At 46.0% G+C, this 24,962-nt stretch overlaps 1 protein-coding gene across 3 annotated transcripts in view; it reads left to right on the top strand.

The window, feature by feature from the left end:
- ARHGEF25 (Rho guanine nucleotide exchange factor 25) overlaps positions 1–24,962 on the top strand; it is a 482,441-nt gene that overhangs the window by 408,671 nt on the left and 48,808 nt on the right. For all 3 annotated transcript variants that reach the window (XM_073576807.1, XM_073576806.1, XM_073576808.1), the window contains 2 exons: positions 6,685–6,818; positions 13,692–13,758. In XM_073576807.1, coding sequence (XP_073432908.1) covers positions 6,685–6,818; positions 13,692–13,758 — 201 coding nt within the window. The remainder of the gene's footprint in view (positions 1–6,684; positions 6,819–13,691; positions 13,759–24,962) is intronic.

The raw sequence follows: 24,962 nt of genomic DNA, 5'->3' as shown, positions 1-24,962 counted from the left end.
GAGGATCGCCTTTTATGTCCTAGCGGGCATCTCTCATCCTATTCTTCTTGGCCTTCCCTGGTTACGGGCCCATGAGCCTACCTTGGACTGGCATAAGGGCAATATTCTGCGCTGGGGGGATTCCTGTGGGGCGAGGTGTCTGCTGCTGGTGCGTCCCGTGGGTGGTTCCCGTCCCTTTTCCATGTCCCCTGGGTTGCCCATCGCTTACAGCTCTTTTTCGGACGTCTTTAAAAAAGGAGGCTGAGAACCTTCCGCCGCACCGACCCTACGATTGCCCCATCAAGCTCATCCCTGGAGCCATCCCTCCGAGGGGTAGGATTTATCAGCCCTCGCCGGCAGAGACGCAAGCCATGTTGGAGTACGTTCAAGAGAACTTGGCCAAGGGTTTCATACGGAAGTCTTCCTCTCCTGCGGGCGCAGGCTTCTTTTTTGTCAAGAAGGACGGTTCGCTCCGTCCGTGCATCGACTACAGAGGTTTAAACAGCATCACGATAAAGAACAAGTACCCGTTGCCCCTCATCCCCGAACTCTTTGATCGCCTGAGAGGAGCACAAATATTTACCAAACTTGATCTCCGAGGAGCCTATAACTTGGTCCGAATTCGCGCTGGGGATGAGTGGAAGACCGCGTTCAACACGTGTGACGGCCACTATGAGTACCTAGTTATGCCTTTTGGCCTCTGTAACGCACCAGCAGTATTCCAGGAACTCGTTAATGATATTTTTCGAGATCTCCTCTACTCTTGTGTTGTGGTTTATCTAGACGACATCCTTGTCTTCTCTCTGTATCTCTCTACCCATAGGCGGGACGTACGGCAAGTGTTACAACGTCTAAGAGAAAACCACCTTTTTGCCAAGTTGGAGAAATGCATCTTCGAGCAACCATCCCTGCCGTTTCTAGGGTACATCGTCTCGAGGTCTGGTCTGAAGATGGATCCCGAGAAAGTGTCCGCTGTCCTGGACTGGCCTCGTCCCCTTGGACTCAAAGCCATTCAACGCTTTCTCGGCTTTGCAAATTACTATAGGCAATTTATTCCTCATTTCTCCACCTTAACCAAGCCTATCTCTGCTCTCGTACGCAAAGGGACAAATCCCCACCTCTGGCCTCCTGAGGCAGAGGACGCCTTTCAAACTCTGAAGAAGGAATTCTCTACAGCGCCTGTTCTTCACCGTCCGGATGCCGATAGACCCTTTATTCTCGAGGTCGACGCATCATCTGTTGGAGCAGGGGCAGTTCTCCTGCAAAGAACCTCCACTGGTAGGGCCGTCACATGTGGATTTTTCTCTAAAGCCTTTTCTCCTCACGAACACAATTATTCCATTGGGGACAAGGAACTACTTGCAATAAAACTGGCCTTAGAGGAATGGCGTTACCTTCTCGAAGGAGCTGTCCATCCCTTCACCATATTTACCGACCACAAGAATTTGGCCTACGTTCAGTCTGCTCAAAGGCTCAACCCTCGGCAAGCCAGATGGTCCTTATTCTTTGGACGCTTTGATTTCGAGCTCCACTTTCGGCCGGGTAATAAAAATACCAAAGCAGATGCGCTATCGAGGTCATTTCTCCCTACCGATGAAGAGGAGAGCCCTGCCCACATCATCGATCCAGCGAACATCATCACCCTAGCTCCTCTAAGTTTGGACAATCCACCACCTGGCAAGACCTTGGTATTGGACCATGACAGAGTTACCTCCTCCGACGCCTCGCGCCATCCCCTGTCTGGCTTTACAGGGTCATGGCGCGTCAGAGGCCCGCGCATGCGCGCTCGCCCTTCCCCGGCTGCTGGGCATCCTGGGAGCACGTGACCCGGTGGCTCCGCCCCATCATGGCGGCGCCCACCGGGTATTTCTGCTTGGCATCTTGGAAGGTAAGACGCCTGTTTGTCTTTGTCCGTGGCGCTTGCAGTCCCTGCGCAGTGTCACCCCCCCGGCTCTCAGGTCCCTGCCCTGTCCGGCTTCTCCCTGCTATTTGTTCCTTCTCCGTTCTCCCGTCCTACCTTCCTCTCCTGGTTCCCTGTTCACCATCCTGTATTCTCCTGTGCCTGCTTCCCGCCTGTACCGCTGCCTCTGTAATTGTCTGTCTCCTGCGTATTGTGCTTCTTCCCCCTATCTTGTTCTCTGCCAGAACCCCAAGTCCAGTGTCTCCTAATCTCCTTGTGTCCTTCTTCCATTCCAGCTATTTGCCTCGGCTCCGTCCTGTTCCATCCCTGTTCCACAGCCTGTTTCCTCCTGCCTTGTGTCTACTCAATCCCTCTTATACCCTCCCACGCTCTGATCTGCTCTCCTGTATACCCCCCGGGTCGTCCCTTTGGTTCCGGCTGTCGTGGTTCCATCTCCCTTGGGCCTGCCCCTAACACTCCCTGTATAGGGGGTGGTCATCACCTGGTCCGCTCGCCCTCGGGGGCTCTGGAGCCACGACCCAGAGGGTCCACTCTCGGGTTTCTACCTAGAACCCTAACAACAAAAAACATGTGACTGCTGTGCTTGCCAACAAGGGGTTTTCCACCAAGTATTAAGTCTTGTTTGCCAGAGGGATCAAATACTTATTTCTCATGGCAAAATGCAAATACATTTATATAATTTATACAATGTGATTTTCTGGATTTAATTTTTGATATTCTATTTCTCAATGTTAAAATTAACCTACCCTTAAAATTATAGACTGGTTATGTCTTTGATCCCTTGCTGATTTTGTACGTTTGCCAACTGACAAATACTTATTTCCCCCAGTGTATAGGTACACTAACAATGTGGAACTGGTATTCTTGTATAATTCTTTTCTCGATAATTGTGTAGTATAAACAGGCGGCTGATCACGTGATGAACATGCAAAATACTATTCACTAGGGGAAATGATCTTTTTGGTTTGCTCAACAGATCGTTGTTCTCGGATGCACGTCATCCTGTGTAACTAGGACTCATGCTGCCGAGAACAATGGCAACCTGTGTGCACTGAAAGATCCATTACTGATGGATCCGTATGCTTCCAAAGTGGAGTCGGCCTGTGTAAAGTAGCTATTAAACGCTGAGCGTTTCCTATTGACCATGTGATGTGGAGATCCTGCGTCAGGCACGTCAGTGATGACATTATACCTCTATATTGTAGTTGTCAGATGGTAGGTAACGATCTACCCCAACAGCTATGTCTGGAATCTACACACTGTGATTTTTTTTTTTTTTTAAATCAAGCTCTTCAGTCGGCAGAGTTCATCTGTTTGTACTCCTTTAAGGAAGCTATTATGACATTGACAGATCCTGTTTACCAGAATGTCTCCAGTGCCAGCATTTCTTGTGCTGATCAATAATGTATAGGACTGAGAGGCAATTACCTTATGTGTCTATAGTCACAATCTATTTTCTGTAGAGGCGCGCTGAGTAATACACAACAGCATTCATGCCGAGTTTTCTCCTCCTAGTATTGTACTGTTCACGGCATTGGGGGACGTTTCGTGACGCTTGGGCTGTTTTCTACTTGCTTTGTACTGTCTTTAATTCTAAGTGAAATCTAGTTTTGCACCAATATTTCCAAATTTGCATCATTTTCTAGATTTACAACGAATAAATCTGCAGTTTGTTTCAAAACCTCATTACAGTAGTAAGTTGATAAAAAAATTGAAAAGTGAACCCAGCCTTGTATAAGGAACGTGTACTATATTCATAAAGGGGCTGTCCTCTAATTTAAAAGTTAAATAATAGGCCCAGATACATGTAAGACTGGTTTCACACTTGCGTTTTTTTGCGCTGTGTTTTTGCGCAAAAAAAGCATGCGTTTTTTTACCTATACTTAACATGGGTGCGCATAGACATGCGTTTGTACGCGTTTGTATGCGCATGCGTTTTATTGTAGTGTGCACCCGGGTGCACAAAATGCATCCTGTTGCATTTTTTGTGCGTCCGACCTGTCTCAAAAAATGCATGAGCACACAATGCACACAAAATTCTCCCATAAACACATTATAGTCTATGGGAGCGCTGACATGCGCATGGTAATGCGCACGTCAGCGCAAAAAAAGCATGCAGATTTTTTAAAAACCATGCGCAAAAACATAAAAACGCATACAAACGCATGATGCGTTTTTTTATGTGCGTTTGCACTGCGCACGCAGCGCAAAAAAACACAAGTGTGAAAGTAGCCTAAGATATAAAAAAAAAACTACTCTCCTCCTGGACCTGGGTCGCTCCTCCACACTCCGTACTGTGTCTCCTGGTGTCAACGTTCTTCTTTGGCGTCAAGTGACCACTATAGATTTCATCCAAACAGCAACAAACATCTCTTTATGGACAAAATGTGAAGGCTGCAGTCAATCAGCGGCATCTAATTGGCTGCAGCAGTGAAACACTCATCCCACATCAGATGTTAGTGTCCGCACAATGGTGGGAGACACATTACCGAGCGTGGTGGGCAACGCTGGTCCAGGAGGTTTTTATAGTCTGTATTTATTTCTTGCAACACCCTAGACCTATTAAGTTTAACTTATAAATTAGGGAACAACCCCCTTTAAATCTCAAAGGAAGAAATCACAGCATGCTCATTGATGAGCCATAATACAGCAGACACAAAAGGCCGGCACAAGGACTGCGTGCCTCTGGATAAGGACTTAAAGAGATTGACTAGAAGGAGTGGAGTGGTGTAACTGTTTTGCTAATGCTAATTAATTAAAACTGATAGACTATCAGTGCTAACCTTGGTGGCTCAGTGGTTACTACTTTTGCTTTGCATTGCTGGGGTCCTGGGTTCAAATCCCACCAAGGACAACATCTGCAAGGAGTCTGTATGTTTTCCCCAAGATTGCGTGAGTTTCTTTCGGGTACTCTGGTTTCCTCCTGCAACCTAAAGATATACTAATTAGAAATTTAGATTGTGAGCCCCAATGGGGACAGTGCTGTGGAATTAATGATGCTATGTGAGTAAAATAAATAAAATGATAGGTGTTCTGATTTCAACGCTGATCTGCTCCACTTCTTGGTTTATCCTGATCCAATGACTAGAGATGTGCTTGAAGTGAACGCTTTGTCTGACTCAGTTTATTAGCTCTGCCATCCTCCTTCTTCCTCACAGATGATGCAGCTGTAGAGAGAGAGAGGCGTTCTTAGCTATCGAAGTGAGCCAGAGAGAGCCTACTAGAGCACATCACTAGTGACATGCTAAAACACAAAGGAGGGTAGGTAATACAGGGGAGCCAACCTTACATTTCTGAACAAACTTGTGAATGGAGGCAGCACTGAAATCGGGACATTGGGGCAGCCATCATAGTGAAAGTATATTAGTAAGTTTATTAACTTTTTTCAACACATTTAAACAATTTTTTCTCTGGGTGGACACCCCTTGCAAGATGATCTAAGTGCATACAACATCTATATATATAATTGCCTTAAATTGTCTGTCATCTACTTCGTCTGGATGTCCCTGAATCCCACAGTCCACTGCGCCGCAACGGAAGTACGCCGACCGCCATTTTAGAACACCCAAGTGATGCCGCTCGATCCAGGACGCAGTTGCGATCCCGAACGCTGCTGCGATCCCGACTGCCACTGGGATCCCAGCTGCCGCTCGGATCCAGACCACTGCTGCGATCCCAACCGCTGCTGGGATCCCAGCTGCCACTCGGATTCAGGCTGCCGCTACGATCCCGACCGCCGCTGGGATTCCGGCCGCTGCTTGGATTCCAGCCACCGCTTGGATCCCAGCTGCTGCTCGGATCCAGGCCACCGCTGCTATCACGAGGCTGTGAAAGGGGTGTAACGAGGGGGTATAACAAGAGGGGTGTAATGAGAGGGTGTAATGAGGGGGGAGTAATGAGAGGGATGCCGCACCAGACCCCCGCCAGGACCCACCGCCTGACTACACGCGCCAGATCCCGCCACTGCCTGCCCACCCACCTCAGTGTAGTCACAGCCGGCAGGAAAGACTGTGGCTTGAGGCCTGTGCTGGAGATTGGGTGCGACCACCCTCTGGTGGCGCCACACACCATCTCCAGCAAAGGCCGCAAAACACCGTCTTTCCTGCTGGTTGTGACTGCACGGAAGTGGGTGGACCGCCACTCCCAGCGCCACAAAGTTGCCTCCATCGTGATGTTACTGCCCTCCCGATGCGATAGCATCGGGCACACATCTAGTATATCTATATCCATTTAGAAGAAATCCCGTGGCTGTGTCTTGATACATTTTGCATGTGTTGACTACATTTCCTGATATACTTACCGTACTTTATAGTGATTGATTGATTGATTTAAGGGAGATTTGCTGAGAAAATGTTTTATGTATCCTGTCTCCTCTTATTGCAGGCACAGCCGGGTTTTGCAGCCCCACTTTATTTTGCAGGTTGTAGTACTTCTCGTTATTTTACAGTTAGTTGACTTTCTGTCCTGAAGAAGACCACCATATCACCCAGTACTGACTGCTTGTACTAAATGACCAATACATTAGACTTCTGTAGTCTGCAGAGGTTAGATTTATACCTTTCCCAGGAGGAAAAATAGAGAAAAAGAGCCATGAATGTTATGAATGCTCTCTCTGTACCTTCTCTTGAAACCGATCTGCTCTGCAAGAATTATAAGTATTTTATCTTTCTCAAACTTCAGCACAGCAGCATGTCAGGACGGTAAATCATTCTGATAAATGGATAAACAACATCATGAAAATGTTATGATTCACTGACATAGATAGATGATTCTTTCCTTTTCAGGATCCGCACATGTCCTACCTCTCAGACCCCAAGGAGAACGAGTCTATAGCTTCTGAAATATCAACATCTGTTGCTTCCTCCTATCCCCCGGAAGAAACAGAAGAAGAAAGGAAGAGTGCCTTAGAAAAGAGTATGTAAGTGAGTCCTTTTTGGGTAAATGGGGGTAGAGAATCTGTTTTGTTATCTTGTATTTGTAATATATACTGTATGTACACCCAGTAATGTTATCTCATTAGAAATGCACCTGTTGAGGGGTGAAATATTTTGGGCAACAAGTGAGCAATCAGTTCTTATCCCGTGGATGGTTCATAACTTGTGTCTTCCGGCGGCCACCTTTAGGACTCGCTCACATTACCGTATAAATTGGATGAGTACGATCATATCTCGGACCAATGTTATTCATGGGACAGTGCTAATGAATGTTTTTTTTTTTTATCACTCTGAAATCGAATGGGTGTGAGAAAAAATGGGATACCATACGAAGCCACAGTAAAGCATCCGATTTTTGCGGATACGTTACAATTCTGTAGCATAGGAAATTGTAAATGGCCCTGTAAATGATTAATAGCTGCTGAGTAAAAAAATCAAGTTACATAAGGTCGACAAGGAAGAAAAAAAAATTGTCCCACTTTTCTAGATGAAAATGGGACCGATTTTTTAATGTGCTTCTGTGACCCCCAGCCTTTAGGTGAAGATGTCCTAACACTTTGATTACACACCCCATCAGAGGTCTTGTGCTGTCCACAGATGCCATCATTTACCAATAGTCAATGTTCTCGTGTGACCCCAGCCTTTAGATGAAGATCTCCTGACACTTTGATTAAACACACCTTCAGAGGTCTTGTGCTCTCCACAGACTCCATCATTTACCAATAGTCAATGTTCTCTCATATAACCCCAGCCTTTAGATGAAGATCTCCTGACACTTTGATTGCACACAACTTTAGAGGTCTAGTGGTGTCCACAGACTCCATCATTTATCAATAGTCAATGTTCTCTAGTATTGAAAAACTTGGATTGGGAAGATTGACAGACATTTGGATTTGATGGGCAGTAAATCTAGGCAGAACGACCTTTGAGGTAGAGATGAAGGAGCATACTACTTGACACCCAACTTAACCAAAAACAAATGTAAGTAAAAACAGCTCAAACAGAGTGGAAATTCTCTTCATAAATAGGATGCTGGGGCACGTTGGATACTCGGTACTGGGCCGGTATCTTAAAGGGAAGTGTCACAGTGGCAGTGACCCGGTCCGTGGCCCCAGGCGGTCATGTATAATGGGTGGAATTAGATGAGAATAGAGTTTGTATGAATTCGTGACGCTACCTGTGGTATTCTGGTCAGTGGTGCCCAGCGCTGCAGTGTTGCTTCTTTGGGACAGATGTTATGATGCAGCAGAGTTGGTGAAGCTCTCCACAGGCAGAGCTGTAGTCCCAGGGCAGTTGAGGTGAGTTTGTAGATGGTGAGGTAGTGTGGAGTGGAGGATGTAGCAGTGCTGAGTGAGAGGCGCAGAAAGGAGGCAGATGACACACTTGCATGTAGTTCCAAGGGCTTTACTTACAGTTCTGTCTGCAGTACAGATGCCCGCTTCAGTGCTGTGCTCTCCAGGTGAGGGGTCCAGCCAACTTCCAGATAAGATGAAGTACACCCTTCCAGCACTCCCTGTCAGTATGTACTTTTCCTGGCCATCTCCACACAATATGCTGCTTTCCACTTTCCTTCCTTTCCAGCACTTCACAATTATCGCCCCAGGCCAGCAGCTGAGAATCCTTTCAGACAAAGCATATCCTTTCATTTCTGTGATCCTATGTAGCTGCCTTTCCAGTCGGAATAATTGTGGTAGGGGCTATGGTCCATAAAGTCACCACAACTATCGACTTGCTAGTAGCGCCCTGAAGTACGCTCACTAGGCTAGGGGCCGTGACCCTTTGCGACCTGTTTCTTCCTCCACCCGACGTCAGTCAGCATGGATAAGAGACCCACAGGGAGTGTGCTCCAGCCGTGTCCTAGAAGAACCACCTTTCCGTTTAGGGAGGTTTCTTATAATCCAATCTGTCCAGCAGCCTCTAATCTCAAGAGCTGCTCCAGACATGTCCTTCTCCTTCTCTCCCTCTGAGGGAATCCTAACCTTACTTCCTATCCTTCTCTCAAAACTACGCTCCGCCCACCTCCCAGCCCTCTTCGTGTTCCAAGCAGGGGCCATAAAGGGTGCTCTGCTACACTACTTGTGGGTGGAATGATAGTCAGGTGTCTCCATCCTACCTGGTTGTGGGATACCACACCTCTGGGTGAGGTGCAGCATCTCTGTGGCGACTGAACCCTCAGGGGCGCCTCATGTAGCTATAGCTTGGCTGATTTTATGCACGGAGGGAAAGACTGCTCTTTTGATAAGTAACTGCGGAAAAGAAATTCAGACTTTCTTACTACCTGACAATGGAAGTGGCTTCCGGAGAACGTAGTCAATCTGTGGCTCTTTCCTCACCACCCTCCGCTTTGATTCAGACTATGGCTTGAGCATAACTGCAATTACTGAGCCGTTGTGTGTAATGGGCGCTGTCACTGCAGCCTAACATCTCCTGTTAGTTCTGTAAGTGATGACATTCATGTAACGCTGCTAATTTAAGAACTAGGGAGCGGGATCCTTGAGATCGCTGGGATTAATCAGTTCTGCACACACAAGCCTGCAGGAAGTCTACATATAACAGACTGGTTTTGTCGAAGAACTAGTGCCGAGTTTGGGATTTGACATTAATATATGTGATTTTCCTTTGGATTTCAAGTATACCTTATATCATTATCAAGGTATTATAAATCATTAAGAGATACATGAGATATGCAGCACTGCTACGTATTGAATGCAATATGCCAACTACAGTTTCCTATAAAACATGTTTTTGAGAAATGGCACTTCCATTTTGTTATGGTAGTGGTGATACTACACTTGGATCTACCAGACTTGAAGCACCCCACTGTTAGACAATAAGACACTCAAAATAGGGTTACAACCTCAGGTCCACAGATTGCCCTATACCCAGAGTAGTGACAGACACCTTGATTAGTCTTCTGCCACAAAGGGAACCTGTCATGACGTACATGCAGTTCGATCTGTGGGCAGCACGGTATTCAGTAGGAGAAGCTGTTTAATGTGTATTTTATTGTATTATTAAAATACTTAGTATTTGTATGGATATGAGTCCAGTGGGCAGTCCAGCTCAGTGATTGACAACTACCTCTGCACCCAGGAATACAGGAAAGATTGTCAATCACTCAGTAGGACCTCCCAATGATCTCATAAACATTCAAACACCAGGGATTTCAATGAATAAATGCAAATTTTACAGAAACTTTTCCTATAAAAATGTCTATCAATCTGATCAGCTCTGGTCTATAACATTTTGCCTGCAGATCAGACGCCATTTTCACCCTGACAGGTTCACTTCAAGTGTTCCTATGTAGCAGTATTAGTGAACTTACATACTAAGGAGTCCTCTTATGAGCTGCAGGCTTTTCCTGGCCATTATCGCCGGTGTCATAGCTTTGTCCATGTGCAGGGGACTAGATTTCCAACTGCCCAGAAATTCTAGAAGAGTCCATAAAAATAGGGCACTTTTCTCCCTGTCTGTAAAAAAAATTTGAGACGTCCGTGATTTTTTTTTTTACTTGAATTTTAACTTACATTTTTAGCTAGAAATTATTTTAACTGTAATTATCATTTTACAGTTTATAATGAATGCAACTGATTTTTCATATCAAAATTATGGGCTGTAGACATGCATCACTTATAATCATAATGATTTATGTTTTTTTGATGTGTCCATAAAAAATATTGTCTGTCATTGATTTTTTGAGAAGCTGTCCATAAAAAATAAAACGTCAAGTTGGCAACCCTGGCAGGTGATGTCTGCATATCATGAATACACTACTAGGACAACCCCTTCTCATTCCACATGTTTGGTCTCACCTCCCGTCCTGGCGCCGTTCCGGCAGTGTCTGCACTCGTGTTCTCGGGGCTCATGTGAGGAGGTTATATTACACGATCCCTGCGCCCAATCAGCACTGTGTCACTGCCCCTGCCTTCAGGCATATACATAATTAACAGGGGGTGAGAGCTGCGGCTGGCCGCTCGCTTTCTGTTAGTTACTTACACCTGGCTGATTGGGCGCAGGGATCGTGTAATATAACCTCCTCACATGAGCCCCAGGAACGCGAGTGCCGACACTGCTGGAATGGCGCCAGCACGGGAGGTGAATATAAACTTTTTATTTAATGAGGGCAAATGTGGAATGAGAAGGGGTTGTCCTAGTAGTGTATTCATGATATGCAGACATCCCCTGCCAGGGTTGCCAATTCCTTTATCCTCACATAGACCAACCTTCCACACTGCACTGAAAAGTGACTATAGATTTGTCATCTCCTTACATAGTGCCATTAGTTTGCCTCTCACTGCCTCCTCTGCTCATATCGGCTTTCCTTTCCTCCTACTTACAATATTGCCAATTTTTAGCCCCAATTACATGCATTTAAGTAAGAAAAAAATAGTATCCAAAGTTGGACAACCCCCACGTGGAGCATATAATGAGCATCTGTCACTACTTTTTACAGCTCACAGAAAGGCTGCATGACAGAACTGACAGGTTCGCTTTATAAAGTACACCACTTAAGTAGTCTTACTAAAAGACACATGCGGGCAATAACCAGTGTCACCTGAGCTGCATTAATAAGGAATGCCAGTCATCCTTGTGGCACTGCCCAAACGTCTTTCACTGTGAAAGTAAAATTCCATAGCTGCACATGGATGCTGTTTTGAGGACTTTGAGACTGGAGCTTTATGAAGTCCTTTTTAGTTCTTTCGTAAAGTGCCCCTTTCATGCTGGGTGAGGGAGAACTAATGGGCACAACAATGGGAAGAGGGAGGGGGGAGCCCAAATTCTAGGGAACAAGGGGGGGTGGAGACCCTCTTTTGTAAAGTGCCCCTTTCATGCTGGGTGAGGGAGAACTAAAGGGCACAACAATGGGAAGAGGGAGGGGGGAGCCCAAATTCTAGGGAACAAGGGGGGGTGGAGACCCCCTAGGCAGATCTAAAAACATCCTGTCTGCTCTAAACGTCCCTAAATAGGTTCTGCACCTATCGCTGAGCAGGAACCTAGTCCCTGCTTGACCCTAGCGATAGGCCATGGATAGGGAGGGGACGGGTAGGGAGGGGATGGGGTATGCACTAGTCAGCCCCCACTACAACTAAAGACAGAGATGGTGGACGAACAAGGGGATTCACTTAGCTTGAGCAGACCACCGAGATGTAACGCCAGCAATCTTCCAGAGGCCTCTGAGAAGACACTAACTGACTGCTAGTACTTCCAACAAGACAGAGGCAAATTTGAGCTAACACCAGCACCATGCTGCAGAAACTGAATGTATTTAAACCTTCAGCAAAGGTGTGTAATTAGCAGCAGAAGGTGGAGCTAACTGTTGGGTCCCAGAGGGAGAAGGATATCGCTCCATAACAGAGATGTAAAAATCAAGAAGGTGCTTGAGCTAATTGCAATGACCTTCTACAGCTGGATCCAGGATGACTGTCTGTCACACCTGACACACCCGTGACAGCACCTAATGGCAATGTGCACAGCAGTTACATCACTCCTCAGTCTTTAGGCAACATGTGACCAGTACGGAAAGCACACCACTCACTCACACAGGGTCCGTGCTGTAGTAGCTCTTCACCATACCGGAGACCACACTAAAATTGTGTTCTGTATATCTCCCTTCTCTCATGGGCTGCACCGAGTGGGGGATCTCTGGCGGCTTAACAGGGTTATTAAAATGTAATATCATGCTGGCAGTATATCTGCAGAGACTGAGCCTGACATATTGGCGGCAGTTCAGTCTAGATTAAGGCTACTTGGTGACGTTTGCCATCTGCAGCCTTGCTGGATACATTGCTGCTGCAACACAGACAGCAAGTGATGTCCCTATGGCTGTGGGTCAGTCTGATTGTTGGTTTCATGTATGCTACATATGTTACCAAGATACCAAGGATGCAGTGCTCATTGCATCACTGTTTGCGGACAGACAAGGGAACATGCTTCTAATTTGCCAAGTCGTGATAGTCCTATACACTACAGAGATTAGTGATGTAGCAATCATTTTTAATGCAGCGGGTTATACCCTTAAAATAGTGCACCTTCATGCTGTAAGGCAGGGGTGGTGAACCCCAGCCCCGCGTGCCTCTTACGGTCCTCAATGACCTTTTATCTGGCCCCTGGGCAGATTCCCGGGGACCACAGTGCTTGGAACGGCACTACGAGCACACGCACGCAGTGTCCACTACTGACCGCTGAGGCGCATGCAGTGAAGGATTGTCCTGGCAACAGTGCCAGCGTCAGGACATGCTTTGTGGGTGGTGTTAGCACGTGATTTGTTCGGCCCCCGAAGGATGGTGTGAAAATCCAAATGGCTCTTGGAAAAAATAGGATCCCTAACCAGCCGTAAGGGCTTGTTCACACTTGGGGGTTTTGCTGCGTGTTTTTGCAGTAGAAAAAACACAGCGTTTTCCAGTCCAGGCAAAGTGAGTGAGATTTCTGAAATCTCATGCATGTGCTGCTTATTTTTACTTGCAGATTTGAACCATTAGGCCACGTTCAAACGTTCAGTATTTGGTCAGTATTTTACATCAAAATTTGTAATCCAAAACCAGGAGTGGGTGATAAATCCAGAAGTGATGACGTGTTTCTATTATACTTTTCCTCTGATTGTTCCCACTCCTGGTTTTACCTTACAAATACTGAGGTAAAATACTGAACGTGTGAACGTGGCCTCAGAGCATTTGGCAGCATGTCAACTTTTACACCCATTTAAATGAATGGTGGAAATAAGCAAAAGTAAAAATGCATCAAAAAGATCCACAAAACGCTCATACTTTACGCAGCATTTTTCCTACTAACACTCTGGTTTTTGTAGCAGACACGTGTTAGCAGGTTTTATGAATTACATTTTTGACGCTTTGTTTCAGGTACGTCTTAATGGAATTAGTAGAAACGGAAAAGATGTATGTGGAAGATTTGGGCCAAATAGTAGAGGTAAGATGAAGTATTCTATTTTACTTAAATTACTGTATTGTTTTCGTTATTACTTATGACTTGTGTTTTGAAACTGTTAAACTATAAAGCGCTGCGGAATATGTTGGCGCTATATCTTGGTGTATACAGTGTGTATGGATATTTCAGAAAAGTCAGCTTTTTTATTCTCTAACAATGACAATATATTTCTAATGCTTCATCTGGACCCTGCTATGCTGCATCACTTCCAGCACATATCAATGACATCCGTGCCATTACTTCTATCGCTCTTTGATAACTGTGTTCCATTGTAACAGAATAGGGGTCGGTGGACGAGATGTGTAACGAGTAGTGATGAGCGATCGTGATCGGATAGGTGTTATCTGAGCATTCTCATGTAACATCCGAATGTCTTCGGCGTGTTCAAATAATATTTTCGAGTCCCTGCGGCTGCTCAACAGCCACAACACATGCAACGTTTACCTGTTTGTTAGGCAATCCCTGCATGTGTTGTGGCTGTCGAACAGCCGCTGGGACTCGAACATATTATTCGAGCACGCCGAAGACACTCGGTTACCACATGAGTATGCTCGGATAACATCTTATCCGATCACGTTCGCTCATAACTAGTAATGAGCCGTTGCTAATGTATGAATCCTTTGAGATGCCATTACCGTAATTGAGATTTGTATATTCTGACAAAAACAAAATCCTTACTAATTATTTTCCCCATCTTTAAATGTGTTTCTACAAAGTGAATGTGTGGTCCCTAAGGGCTGCATCCTGATAAATAAATGATGGGAACTTCCTAGAGAATACTCTTTTGGCCCTCACTCAGACATTTATTTCAGATTCTTTGTCCAAATACATTATAATTACATATGTCATTTTTAGCTGAGCACATCATATTTTTATACTGTAATGATTATTACTCTGATGTTGTACAGTATATTCACTGACCATGTGGCAAAACATGGCTGAGCACCCACTGCTTGCTTTATGGAGGCGGGTGCTGTCTTGGTCTCAAAGTTCAAATGTTAAGCCTGGGTCAGACTTGTGAGAAACTCGCACAAGTCTCGCATGTCAATACCCGGCACTGCTGCCGACTCTCGGACCGGAGCGCTCAGCTGCATAGAAATACATGCAACCGCACACTCCGGTCCCGAGTGCCGGCGGCAGTGCCGGGTATTGCGACGCGAGACTCGTGCACATTTCTCGCAAGTGTGATCCTGGGCTTATAGAAAGTAATGTGTGTGCTCCTGATGTGCTCCTCTAGGGGAGTTACAGGGTTACTTCCACCTATGCAGAACCAGGCACCATTTACAGATTTAGAAAAGGTTATTATGAACCACCAACGGCAGACACAGTCAGAAAAGGATGTGTGAAGACACAACCACTACAAAGGTTTAGATAGCCGCTGCCACTGCTGCTGCCGGACTTGTATTTCCACTTCTCTTTTTTCTGGTCTAATTGTTGGCCGAGCAAACAATTTCCAATGATATTACACAATTTTGGAAAGATGAACGAGACTTTTTTTTGCACAATGAACTGGCGTATTTGGACACATTGTTCAGTAGCTCAACCCATTCATATTACACAATTTTCGTGAACGATGGGTCGTTAACGTTATAATCCAAAGTGTTACCTACCAATGTGAATGCGCCTTAACCTTTCCAAGATCTGTTATTCCAAAATCTGTTATAGGACATGCTCCAACTTATCTAATATTATTGGTGGATCAACAAAAGCAGGTGCTGGTACTTAGGGAAGTGAATTATGTGACGCCTATTGGCTTGTGAAAGATTAGGTTGGAATCACAGAGACGAAGGAAGTGTCATTCATACCATCCTATCACCAGGGCTGTGGAGTTGATAAACCAAACTTCTGACTCAGGAGTCAGGAGTCGGAGGTTTGGCTTATCAACTCCAGAGCCTCAATTTCCCTGACTTCCATCTCCATTACTCCAACCCCACAGCACTGCCTTACTACTGAGCATGTACATAAAGTGCAGCACAGATTCATCTCAACTACGACCCCACAGCACTGGTCACTACTGAGCATGTACATAAAGTGCAGCACAGATTCATCTCCACTACGACTCCACAGCACTGGTCACTACTGAGCATGTTCATAATGTGCAGCACAGATTCATCTCAACTACGACTCCACAGCACTGCCTCACTACTGAGCATGTACATAAAGTGCAGCACAGATTCATCTCATCTGCGACTCCACAGCACTGGTCACTACTGAGCATGTACATAATGTGCAGCACAGATTCATCTCCACTACGACTCCACAGCACTGGTCACTACTGAGCATGCACATAAAGTGCAGCATAGATTCATCTCATCTACGACTCCACAGCACTGCCTCACTACTGAGCATGTACATAAAGTGCAGCACAGATTCATCTCATCTGCGACTCCACAGCACTGGTCACTACTGAGCATGTACATAATGTGCAGCACAGATTCATCTCAACTACGACTCCACAGCACTGCCTCACTACTGAGCATGCACATAAAGTGCAGCATAAATTCATCTCATCTGCTACTCCACAGCACTGCCTCACTACTGAGCATGTACATAAAGTGCAGCACAGATTCATCTAATCTACGAGTCCACAGCACTGGTCACTACTGAGCATGCACATAAAGTGCAGCACAGATTCATCTCCACTACGACCCCACAGCACTGGTCACTACTGAGCATATACATAAAGGGCAGCACAGATTCATCTCAACTACGACTCCACAGCACTGGTCACTATTGAGCATGTACATAAAGGGCAGCACAGATTCATCTCCACTACGGCCCCACAGCACTGGTCACTACTGAGCATATATATGAAATGCAGCACAGATTCATCTCATCTACGACTCCACAGCACTGCCTCACTACTGAGCATGTACATAAAGTGCAGCACAGATTCATCTCATCTACGACTCCACAGCACTGGTCACTACTAAGCATGTACATAATGTGCAGCACAGATTCATCTCCACTACGACTCCACAGCACTGCCTCACTACTGAGCATGCACATAAAGTGCAGCATAAATTCATCTCATCTGCTACTCCACAGCACTGCCTCACTACTGAGCATGTACATAAAGTGCAGCACAGATTCATCTAATCTACGAGTCCACAGCACTGGTCACTACTGAGCATGCACATAAAGTGCAGCACAGATTCATCTCCACTACGACCCCACAGCACTGGTCACTACTGAGCATATACATAAAGGGCAGCGCAGATTCATCTCAACTACGACTCCACAGCACTGGTCACTATTGAGCATGTACATAAAGGGCAGCACAGATTCATCTCCACTACGGCCCCACAGCACTGTTCACTACTGAGCATATATATGAAATGCAGCACAGATTCATCTCATCTACGACTCCACAGCACTGCCTCACTACTGAGCATGTACATAAAGTGCAGCACAGATTCATCTCATCTACAACTCCACAGCACTGGTCACTACTAAGCATGTACATAATGTGCAGCACAGATTCATCTCCACTACGACCCCACAGCACTGGTCACTACGTAGCATATACATAAAGTGCAGCACAGAGTCATCTCATCTACAACTCCACAGCACTGCCTCACTACTGAGCATGTACATAAAGTGCAGCACAGATTCATCTCATCTACGACTCCACAGCACTGGTCACTGCTGAGCATGTACATAAAGTGCAGCACAGATTCAATTCCACTACGACTCCACAGCACTGGTCACTACTGAGCATGTACATAATGTGCAGCACAGATTCATCTCAACTACGACTCCACAGCACTGCCTCACTACTGAGCATGCACATAAAGTGCAGCATAGATTCATCTCATCTGCTACTCCACAGCACTGCCTCACTACTGAGCATGTACATAAAATGCAGCACAGATTCATCTAATCTATGAGTCCACAGCACTTGTCACTACTGAGCATGTACATAAAGTGCAGCACAGATTAATCTCCACTACGACCCCACAGCACTGGTCACTACTGAGCATATACATAAAGTGCAGAGCAGATTCATCTCCACTACTGCCCCACAGCACTGGTCACTACTGAGCATATATATAAAGTGCAGCACAGATTCATCTCATCTACGACTCCACAGCACTGGTCACTACTAAGCATGTACATAAAGTGCAGCACAGATTCATCTCCACTACGACTCCACAGCACTGGTCACTACTGAGCATGTACATAATGTGCAGCACAGATTCATCTCAACTACGACTCCACAGCACTGCCTCACTACTGAGCATGCACATAAAGTGCAGCATAGATTCATCTCATCTACGACTCCACAGCACTGCCTCACTACTGAGCATGTACATAAAGTGCAGCACAGATTCATCTCCACTACGACCCCACAGCACTGGTCACTACTGAGCATATACATAAAGTGCAGCACAGATTCATCTCAACTATGACTCCACAGCACTGCCTCACTACTGAGCATGTACATAAAGTGCAGCACAGATTCATCTCAACTACGACTCCACAGCACTGCCTCACTACTGAGCATGTACATAAAGTGCAGCACAGATTCATCTCAACTACGACTCCACAGCACTGCCTCACTACTGAGCATGTACATAAAGTGCAGCACAGATTCATCTCATCTATGACTCCACAGCACTGGTCACTACTGAGCATGTACATAAAGTGCAGCACAGATTCATATCAATTACGACTCCACATCACTGCCTCATTACTGAGCATGGACATAAAGTGCAGCACAGATTCATCTCATCTATGTCTCCACAGCACTGCCTCACTACTGAGCATGTACATAAAGTGCAGCACAGATTCATCTCAACGACGACCCCACAGCACTGGTCACTACTGAGCATGTACATAAAGTGCAGCACAGATGCATCTCCACTACGACTCAACAGCACTGGTGACTACTGAGCATGTACATAAAGTGCAGCACAGATTTGTCTCCACTACATACCTACAGTACTGGTCACTACTGAGCATATACATAAAATGCAACACAGATTCATCTCAACTACGACTCCACAGCACTGCCTCACTACTGAGCATATACATAAAGTGCACCACAGATTCCTCTCATCTATGATTCTACAACACTGGGCACTACTGAGCATGTACATACAGTGCAGCACAGATTCATCTAAACTACGACTCCACAACACTGGGCACTACTGAGCATGTACATAAAGTGCATCACAGATTCATCTCAACTACGACTCCACAACACTGGGCACTACTGAGCATGTACATAAAGTGCATCACAGATTCATCTCATCTACGACTCCACAGCACTGGTCACTACTGAGCATGTACATAAAGTGCAGCACAGATTCATCTAATCTACGACTCCACAGCACTGCCTCACTACTGAACATGTACATAAAGTGCAGCACAGATTCATCTCAACGACGACCCCACAGCACTGGTCACTACTGAGCATGTACATAAAGTGCAGCACAGATTCATCTCCACTACATACCTACAGCGCTGGTCACTACTGAGCATATACATAAAGTGCACCACAGATTCATCTCATCTATGACTCTATAACACTGGGCACTACTGAGCATGTACATACAGAGCAGCACAGATTCATCTCAACTACGACTCCACAACACTGGGCACTACTGAGCATGTACATAAAGTGCAGCACAGATTCATCTCAATTACGACTCCACATCACTGCCTCATTACTGAGCATGGACATAAAGTGCAGCACAGATTCATCTCATCTATGTCTCCACAGCACTGGTGACTACTGAGCATGTACATAAAGTGCAGCACAGATTTATCTCCACTACATACCTACAGCACTGGTCACTACTGAGCATATACATAAAGTGCAACACAGATTCATCTCAACTACGACTCCACAGCACTGCCTCACTACTGAGCATATACATAAAGTGCACCACAGATTCCTCTCATCTATGATTCTACAACACTGTGCACTACTGAGCATGTACATACAGTGCAGCACAGATTCATCTCAACTACGACTCCACAACACTGGGCACTACTGAGCATGTACATAAAGTGCATCACAGATTCATCTGAACTACGACTCCACAACACTGGGCACTACTGAGCATGTACATAAAGTGCATCACAGATTCATCTCATCTACGACTCCACAGCACTGGTCACTACTGAGCATGTACATAAAGTGCAGCACAGATTCATCTAATCTACGACTCCACAGCACTGCCTCACTACTGAACATGTACATAAAGTGCAGCACAGATTCATCTCAACGACGACCCCACAGCACTGGTCACTACTGAGCATGTACATAAAGTGCAGCACAGATTCTTCTCCACTACGACTCCACAGCACTGGTCACTACTGAGCATGTACATAAAGTGCAGCACAGATTCATCTCCACTACATACCTACAGCGCTGGTCACTACTGAGCATATACATAAAGTGCACCACAGATTCATCTCATCTATGACTCTACAACCCTGGGCACTACTGAGCATGTACATACAGAGCAGCACAGATTCATCTCAACTATGACTCCACAACACTGGGCACTACTGAGCATGTACATAAAGTGCAGCACAGATTCATCTCAACTACGACTCCACAACACTGGGCACTACTGAGCATGTACATAAAGTGCATCACAGATTCATCTCATCTACGACTCCACAGCACTGGTCACTACTGAGCATGTACATAAAGTGCAGCACAGATTCATCTCATCTATGACTCCACAACACTGGTCACTACTGAGCATGTACATAAAGTGCATCACAGATTCATCTCAACTACGACTCCACAGCCCTGCCTCACTACTGAGCCTATACATAAAGTGCAGCACAGATTCATCTCCTCTACGACCCCACAGCACTGGTCACTACTGAGCATGTACATAAAGTGCAGCACAGATTCATCTCAACTACGATTCCACAGCCCTGCCTCACTACTGAGCATGTACATAAAGTGCAGCACAGTTTCATCTCGACTACGACTCCACAGCACTGGTCACTACTGAGCATGGACATAAAGGGCAGCACAGATTCATCTCATCTAAAAGCCTACATCCCTAGTTCAGGAACAGAACAGACATTTATAGGACATTTCTTAACTTTCCAAAATTCTTATGAAAAAATTTACAGCACATCCTGCATTGAAGTACTGTACCCAAAGTATTATATATCTTAGGATTCTGTGTCGGTCCATTTTATACCGACTCACACTCCACTAAAATGGACAACGACTCCACCAAAATGGACACCGACGTCACGACTCCAACTACAGCTCCACACGACTGCCTGTCACCCAGACCCTGGACACATTGGGCCTTTTTACTAAATGCAATGGTGCCATTTAGTGTGGTGACTAGTGTTGAGCGATACCGTTCGATACCCAAAAATATCGTATCGGATGGTATCTCCCGATACGAAAAAAATATCGGGTATCGCCGATTCCGATACCGGAAGTCCCATTCAAGTCAATGGGACTTCCGGTATCGGAATTTAAAAAAGCCCTTTATTTCCTTGTTGGCTAATTCTACATAATTGAAAACAAATAAGAATCATGTAGAATGTATTGTGGGAGGTGGAGGAGACATTAAAGGCATAGTGGTTTATTCAAATCACATGGCATAGCATTAATTCCAATTTTTTTTTTTCAAGACGTTCGGAGTTAAAAAGATATTGACTATGTTAACCTTTTTTATATTTTGTAAGATATGTATGTTTCACAACTTCCATGCTCTTCACCTTCTTTTGTACTTCTCCCACACTTTCTCCTTCATGATCCACAGCAGTAGCATTTTTTTCATCAACTTTTTCTTCACCTTATTCATCTTCTTCTTCTTCATCTTCTTCCCATTAATTTTTTTTTCCATTCTTCATATTCTTCTTATTCAGCTATTATTAATTTTAATATGCTATTTCTTCATCTTCTTCCTATTCTTCTTTGTCTTCATTTTCTTATGGTGACAGGCATTCCTGTAGTACTTATCTATAAAAGTTATAAGATTACACCTTACGTTCTGCCTGTCACTAAAGATTTACAACAGGATTTGTCCGCGTTCAGTTTGGCCTGCAGCAGCAGGCATTTTCCAGGGGCACCACGAGGAGGAACGGACTCACCCCCATTTACTGCTTAGTCTTCTTCTGCTTATAATTTTGATTTCTTCTATGCTGATTTTTAGTCTTATGCTTAATGTTCTTCTGCTTTCTGTTCTTCTGCTTTTGCTTCTTCTGCTTCTTGTTCTTCTGTCTTTTGTTCTGTATCTTGGTGGTTGTCTTCATGTTCTTTGTCCTCTTGGTCTTATTATTTAGGGTCATATTTCTGGTCTTCTTTGGTGTGGTCTTTAGGGTCGTCGTCATCAGGGTCGTCGTCATGGAGATCAATAAGGATTACCAAAGACAATTTCAAAAAGCTTGATCTTGGAAATGTAGCAGAAGGTACAAGAAGGCTGAGAAACTGGCGAGAACCAGCAGACAGTGCTGGCACCCGGATGGGTAGCAGAAAGAACAAGAGCCAATGGCACTACCGAGGACCAACTGACGGTGCTGGACCACGGTTACTAAGCAGAAGGTACCTATGCTAAAAAGCACTACCAAGGACCAGCTGACGGTGCTGGACCTCGGATACCGAGATGGAGGCACCTAGGCCAAAGGCTGTGGCGAGAACCAGCAGACAGTGCTGGCACCCGGATGGGTAGCAGAAGGAACAAGAGCCAATGGCACTACCGAGGACCAACTGACGGTGCTGGACCACGGTTACTAAGCAGAAGGTACCTGTGCTAAAAAGCACTACCAAGGACCAGCTGACGGTGCTGGACCTCAGATACCGAGATGGAGGCACCTAGGCCAAAGGCTGTGGCGAGAACCAGCAGACAGTGCTGGCACCCGGATGGGTAGCAGAAGGAACAAGAGCCAATGGCACTACCGAGGACCAACTGACGGTGCTGGACCACGGTTACTAAGCAGAAGGTACCTGTGCTAAAAAGCACTACCAAGGACCAGCTGACGGTGCTGGACCTCGGATTGTTTGTAGGCTACAACAGACTGTCAACGTGCTCCAATTAGGCATCTGTCTCCACTCTGTTTCCAGGATTTCACCTGACCACCAACACCGCCAGTTTATGAGTACAGTAGCCGTCTGCCCAATCCACACGTGTTCCTGTGTTACTGGGGTTCTGTAATGTCAGCAGATCCCCTGATGTGTGTCTGCCACTGTCTCCTGCTCTGTCCACATTCCCACCGCTTGCAGTGGGAAGGTGGACAGCGCAGGAGACAGTGGCGGACACACATTGGGGGATCTGCTCACGTAACAGAACACCAGGAACACAGGAACACGTGTGGAATGCGTGGACGGCAACTGTGAGCAAGAACTGGCGGTGTTGGAGGTCAGGGGAAATACTAGAGACAGAGTGGAGACAGAGGCCAAATCAGAGAATGTTTAAATCTGAAGTAGTTACAATTAGCGTTGTTGGAGCCCAGTGACAATCAGGGTGCAGGCCGAGGCCTACTAGGAGCCAGGTGTAAAGCTGAGGTATTTTGACTTTGGAGAGAGCAGGACACTTTGCCCTCCACACAGCAGGGGATCAGCTGATGTTACCGAACTCCACTTTCACATGAACGAGTGTTTTTTTTCTGTGTGGACAGCACTTCCGAACAACAACTGACGATGTTGGAGCTCAGGGATAGTCATTTTGTAGGCTGAGGCCTACTTGGAGGCAGTTTAAGATAAGACGTTGTTTAAATTTGGAGGCAGCAGGAGAGTTTGCCGTACACATAGCAGGGGATCAGCTGACATTACCGAACCCCACTTACACATGAACGAGTGTTTTGTCTGTGTGGACAGCACTTCTGAGCAACAACGGGCGTTGCTGTAGCCCAGGAAATAAAGTTCAGGTCATAGAAACATGAACACAACAGGAGACCTGGATCCTGTTGCCAGCCAATTATTTATTCTGGAAGAGGACTGGCAAATTCAGGTGAGATCCAGGCCTTGTTCATTTTCAGAAAAGTAAGCCGGTCAACATTATCGGCCGATAGTCGCGTGCGACGGTCTGTTACCACACCACCTGCAGCACTAAAGACACGTTCCGATAATACACTGGCAGCAGGGCAAGCCAGCACCTCCAATGCATACTGGCTAAGCTCTGGCCATGTATCCAGCTTAGAGACCCAATACTTGAACGGGGAAGAGCTGTCTGGGAGAACACTAACAGGGCAAGACAAGTAGTCTGTCACCATATGACGGAAACGTTGCCTCCTGCTGACTGGAGCCGTCTGTGATGGTGTAGCCGTTTGTGGCGGTCCCACAAAACTTTTCCACATTTGGGAAAACTGGCCTTGCCTTGTCCTGTGGCACTGCCTCTGCTACCTCTTTGTGCAGAGCTTCCTCCACTGCCTCTACCCACATGGCTGCTTTGAAAAGCACTACCAGCAACACTTGCGGGGGGAATGGAGAACATGATGGCCTGCACAAGTGTTTCTTGGTACTCCCGCATTTTTCGCTCCCGGTTCAACTGTGGTATGAGGCTTTGTAAGTTGTCCCGGTAGCGAGGATCTAGGAGGGTGTACACCCAATAATCAGCCGTGTGGAGAATGTTGGCGATGCGGCGGTCATTTAACAAGCACTGCAGCATGAAATCAACCATGTGCTGCAGACTGCCAACTGGACCGGAAACACTGTCCCCAGCTTGAGGCAGCATCTCTGCCTGCTCAGCATCACCCCACCCTCGCTGTACACACTGACTTACTAGAGCCTTGTGTACCTCCCTCCTCTGGAGAGATGTGTTCCTCCTCCTCCATTGACTCCTCGTCATCCTCCTCACTAAGTGTCCCCTGCCTGGGCCTTTGTGTGGAAGCACGTTGCGCAGACTTGCCAGAAGCAGATGGCATTTCTGACTGCTCATCCTTGACCTCTTGAAAAACCTCCTCTCTTAGTGCTTGTAAGGTTTTTTGAAGCAGACAGATGAGGGGTACAGTCATGCTGATTAGTGCATCATCTGCACTGGCCATCCGCGTGGAGTCATCGAAGGCACGCAAAACTTGGCAGATGTCCCTCATAGTGGCCCACTCAGTGGTGGTGAAGTGTGTCCGGCGCACAGTGCGACTTGTTTGCGCCTGATGCAGCTGGTACTCCATTACTGCTGCCTGCTGCTCACACAACCGCTCCAACATATGTAACGTTGAATTCCACCTGGTAGGGAGGTCACATATGATGCGAT

The sequence above is a fragment of the Dendrobates tinctorius genome, unplaced genomic scaffold, assembly GCF_039654945.1.
Source record: "Dendrobates tinctorius isolate UK_male_01 unplaced genomic scaffold, ASM3965494v1 ptg000051l, whole genome shotgun sequence".
NCBI lineage: Eukaryota > Metazoa > Chordata > Amphibia > Anura > Dendrobatidae > Dendrobates > Dendrobates tinctorius.
This window is presented reverse-complemented; position numbering and strand designations above follow the sequence as displayed.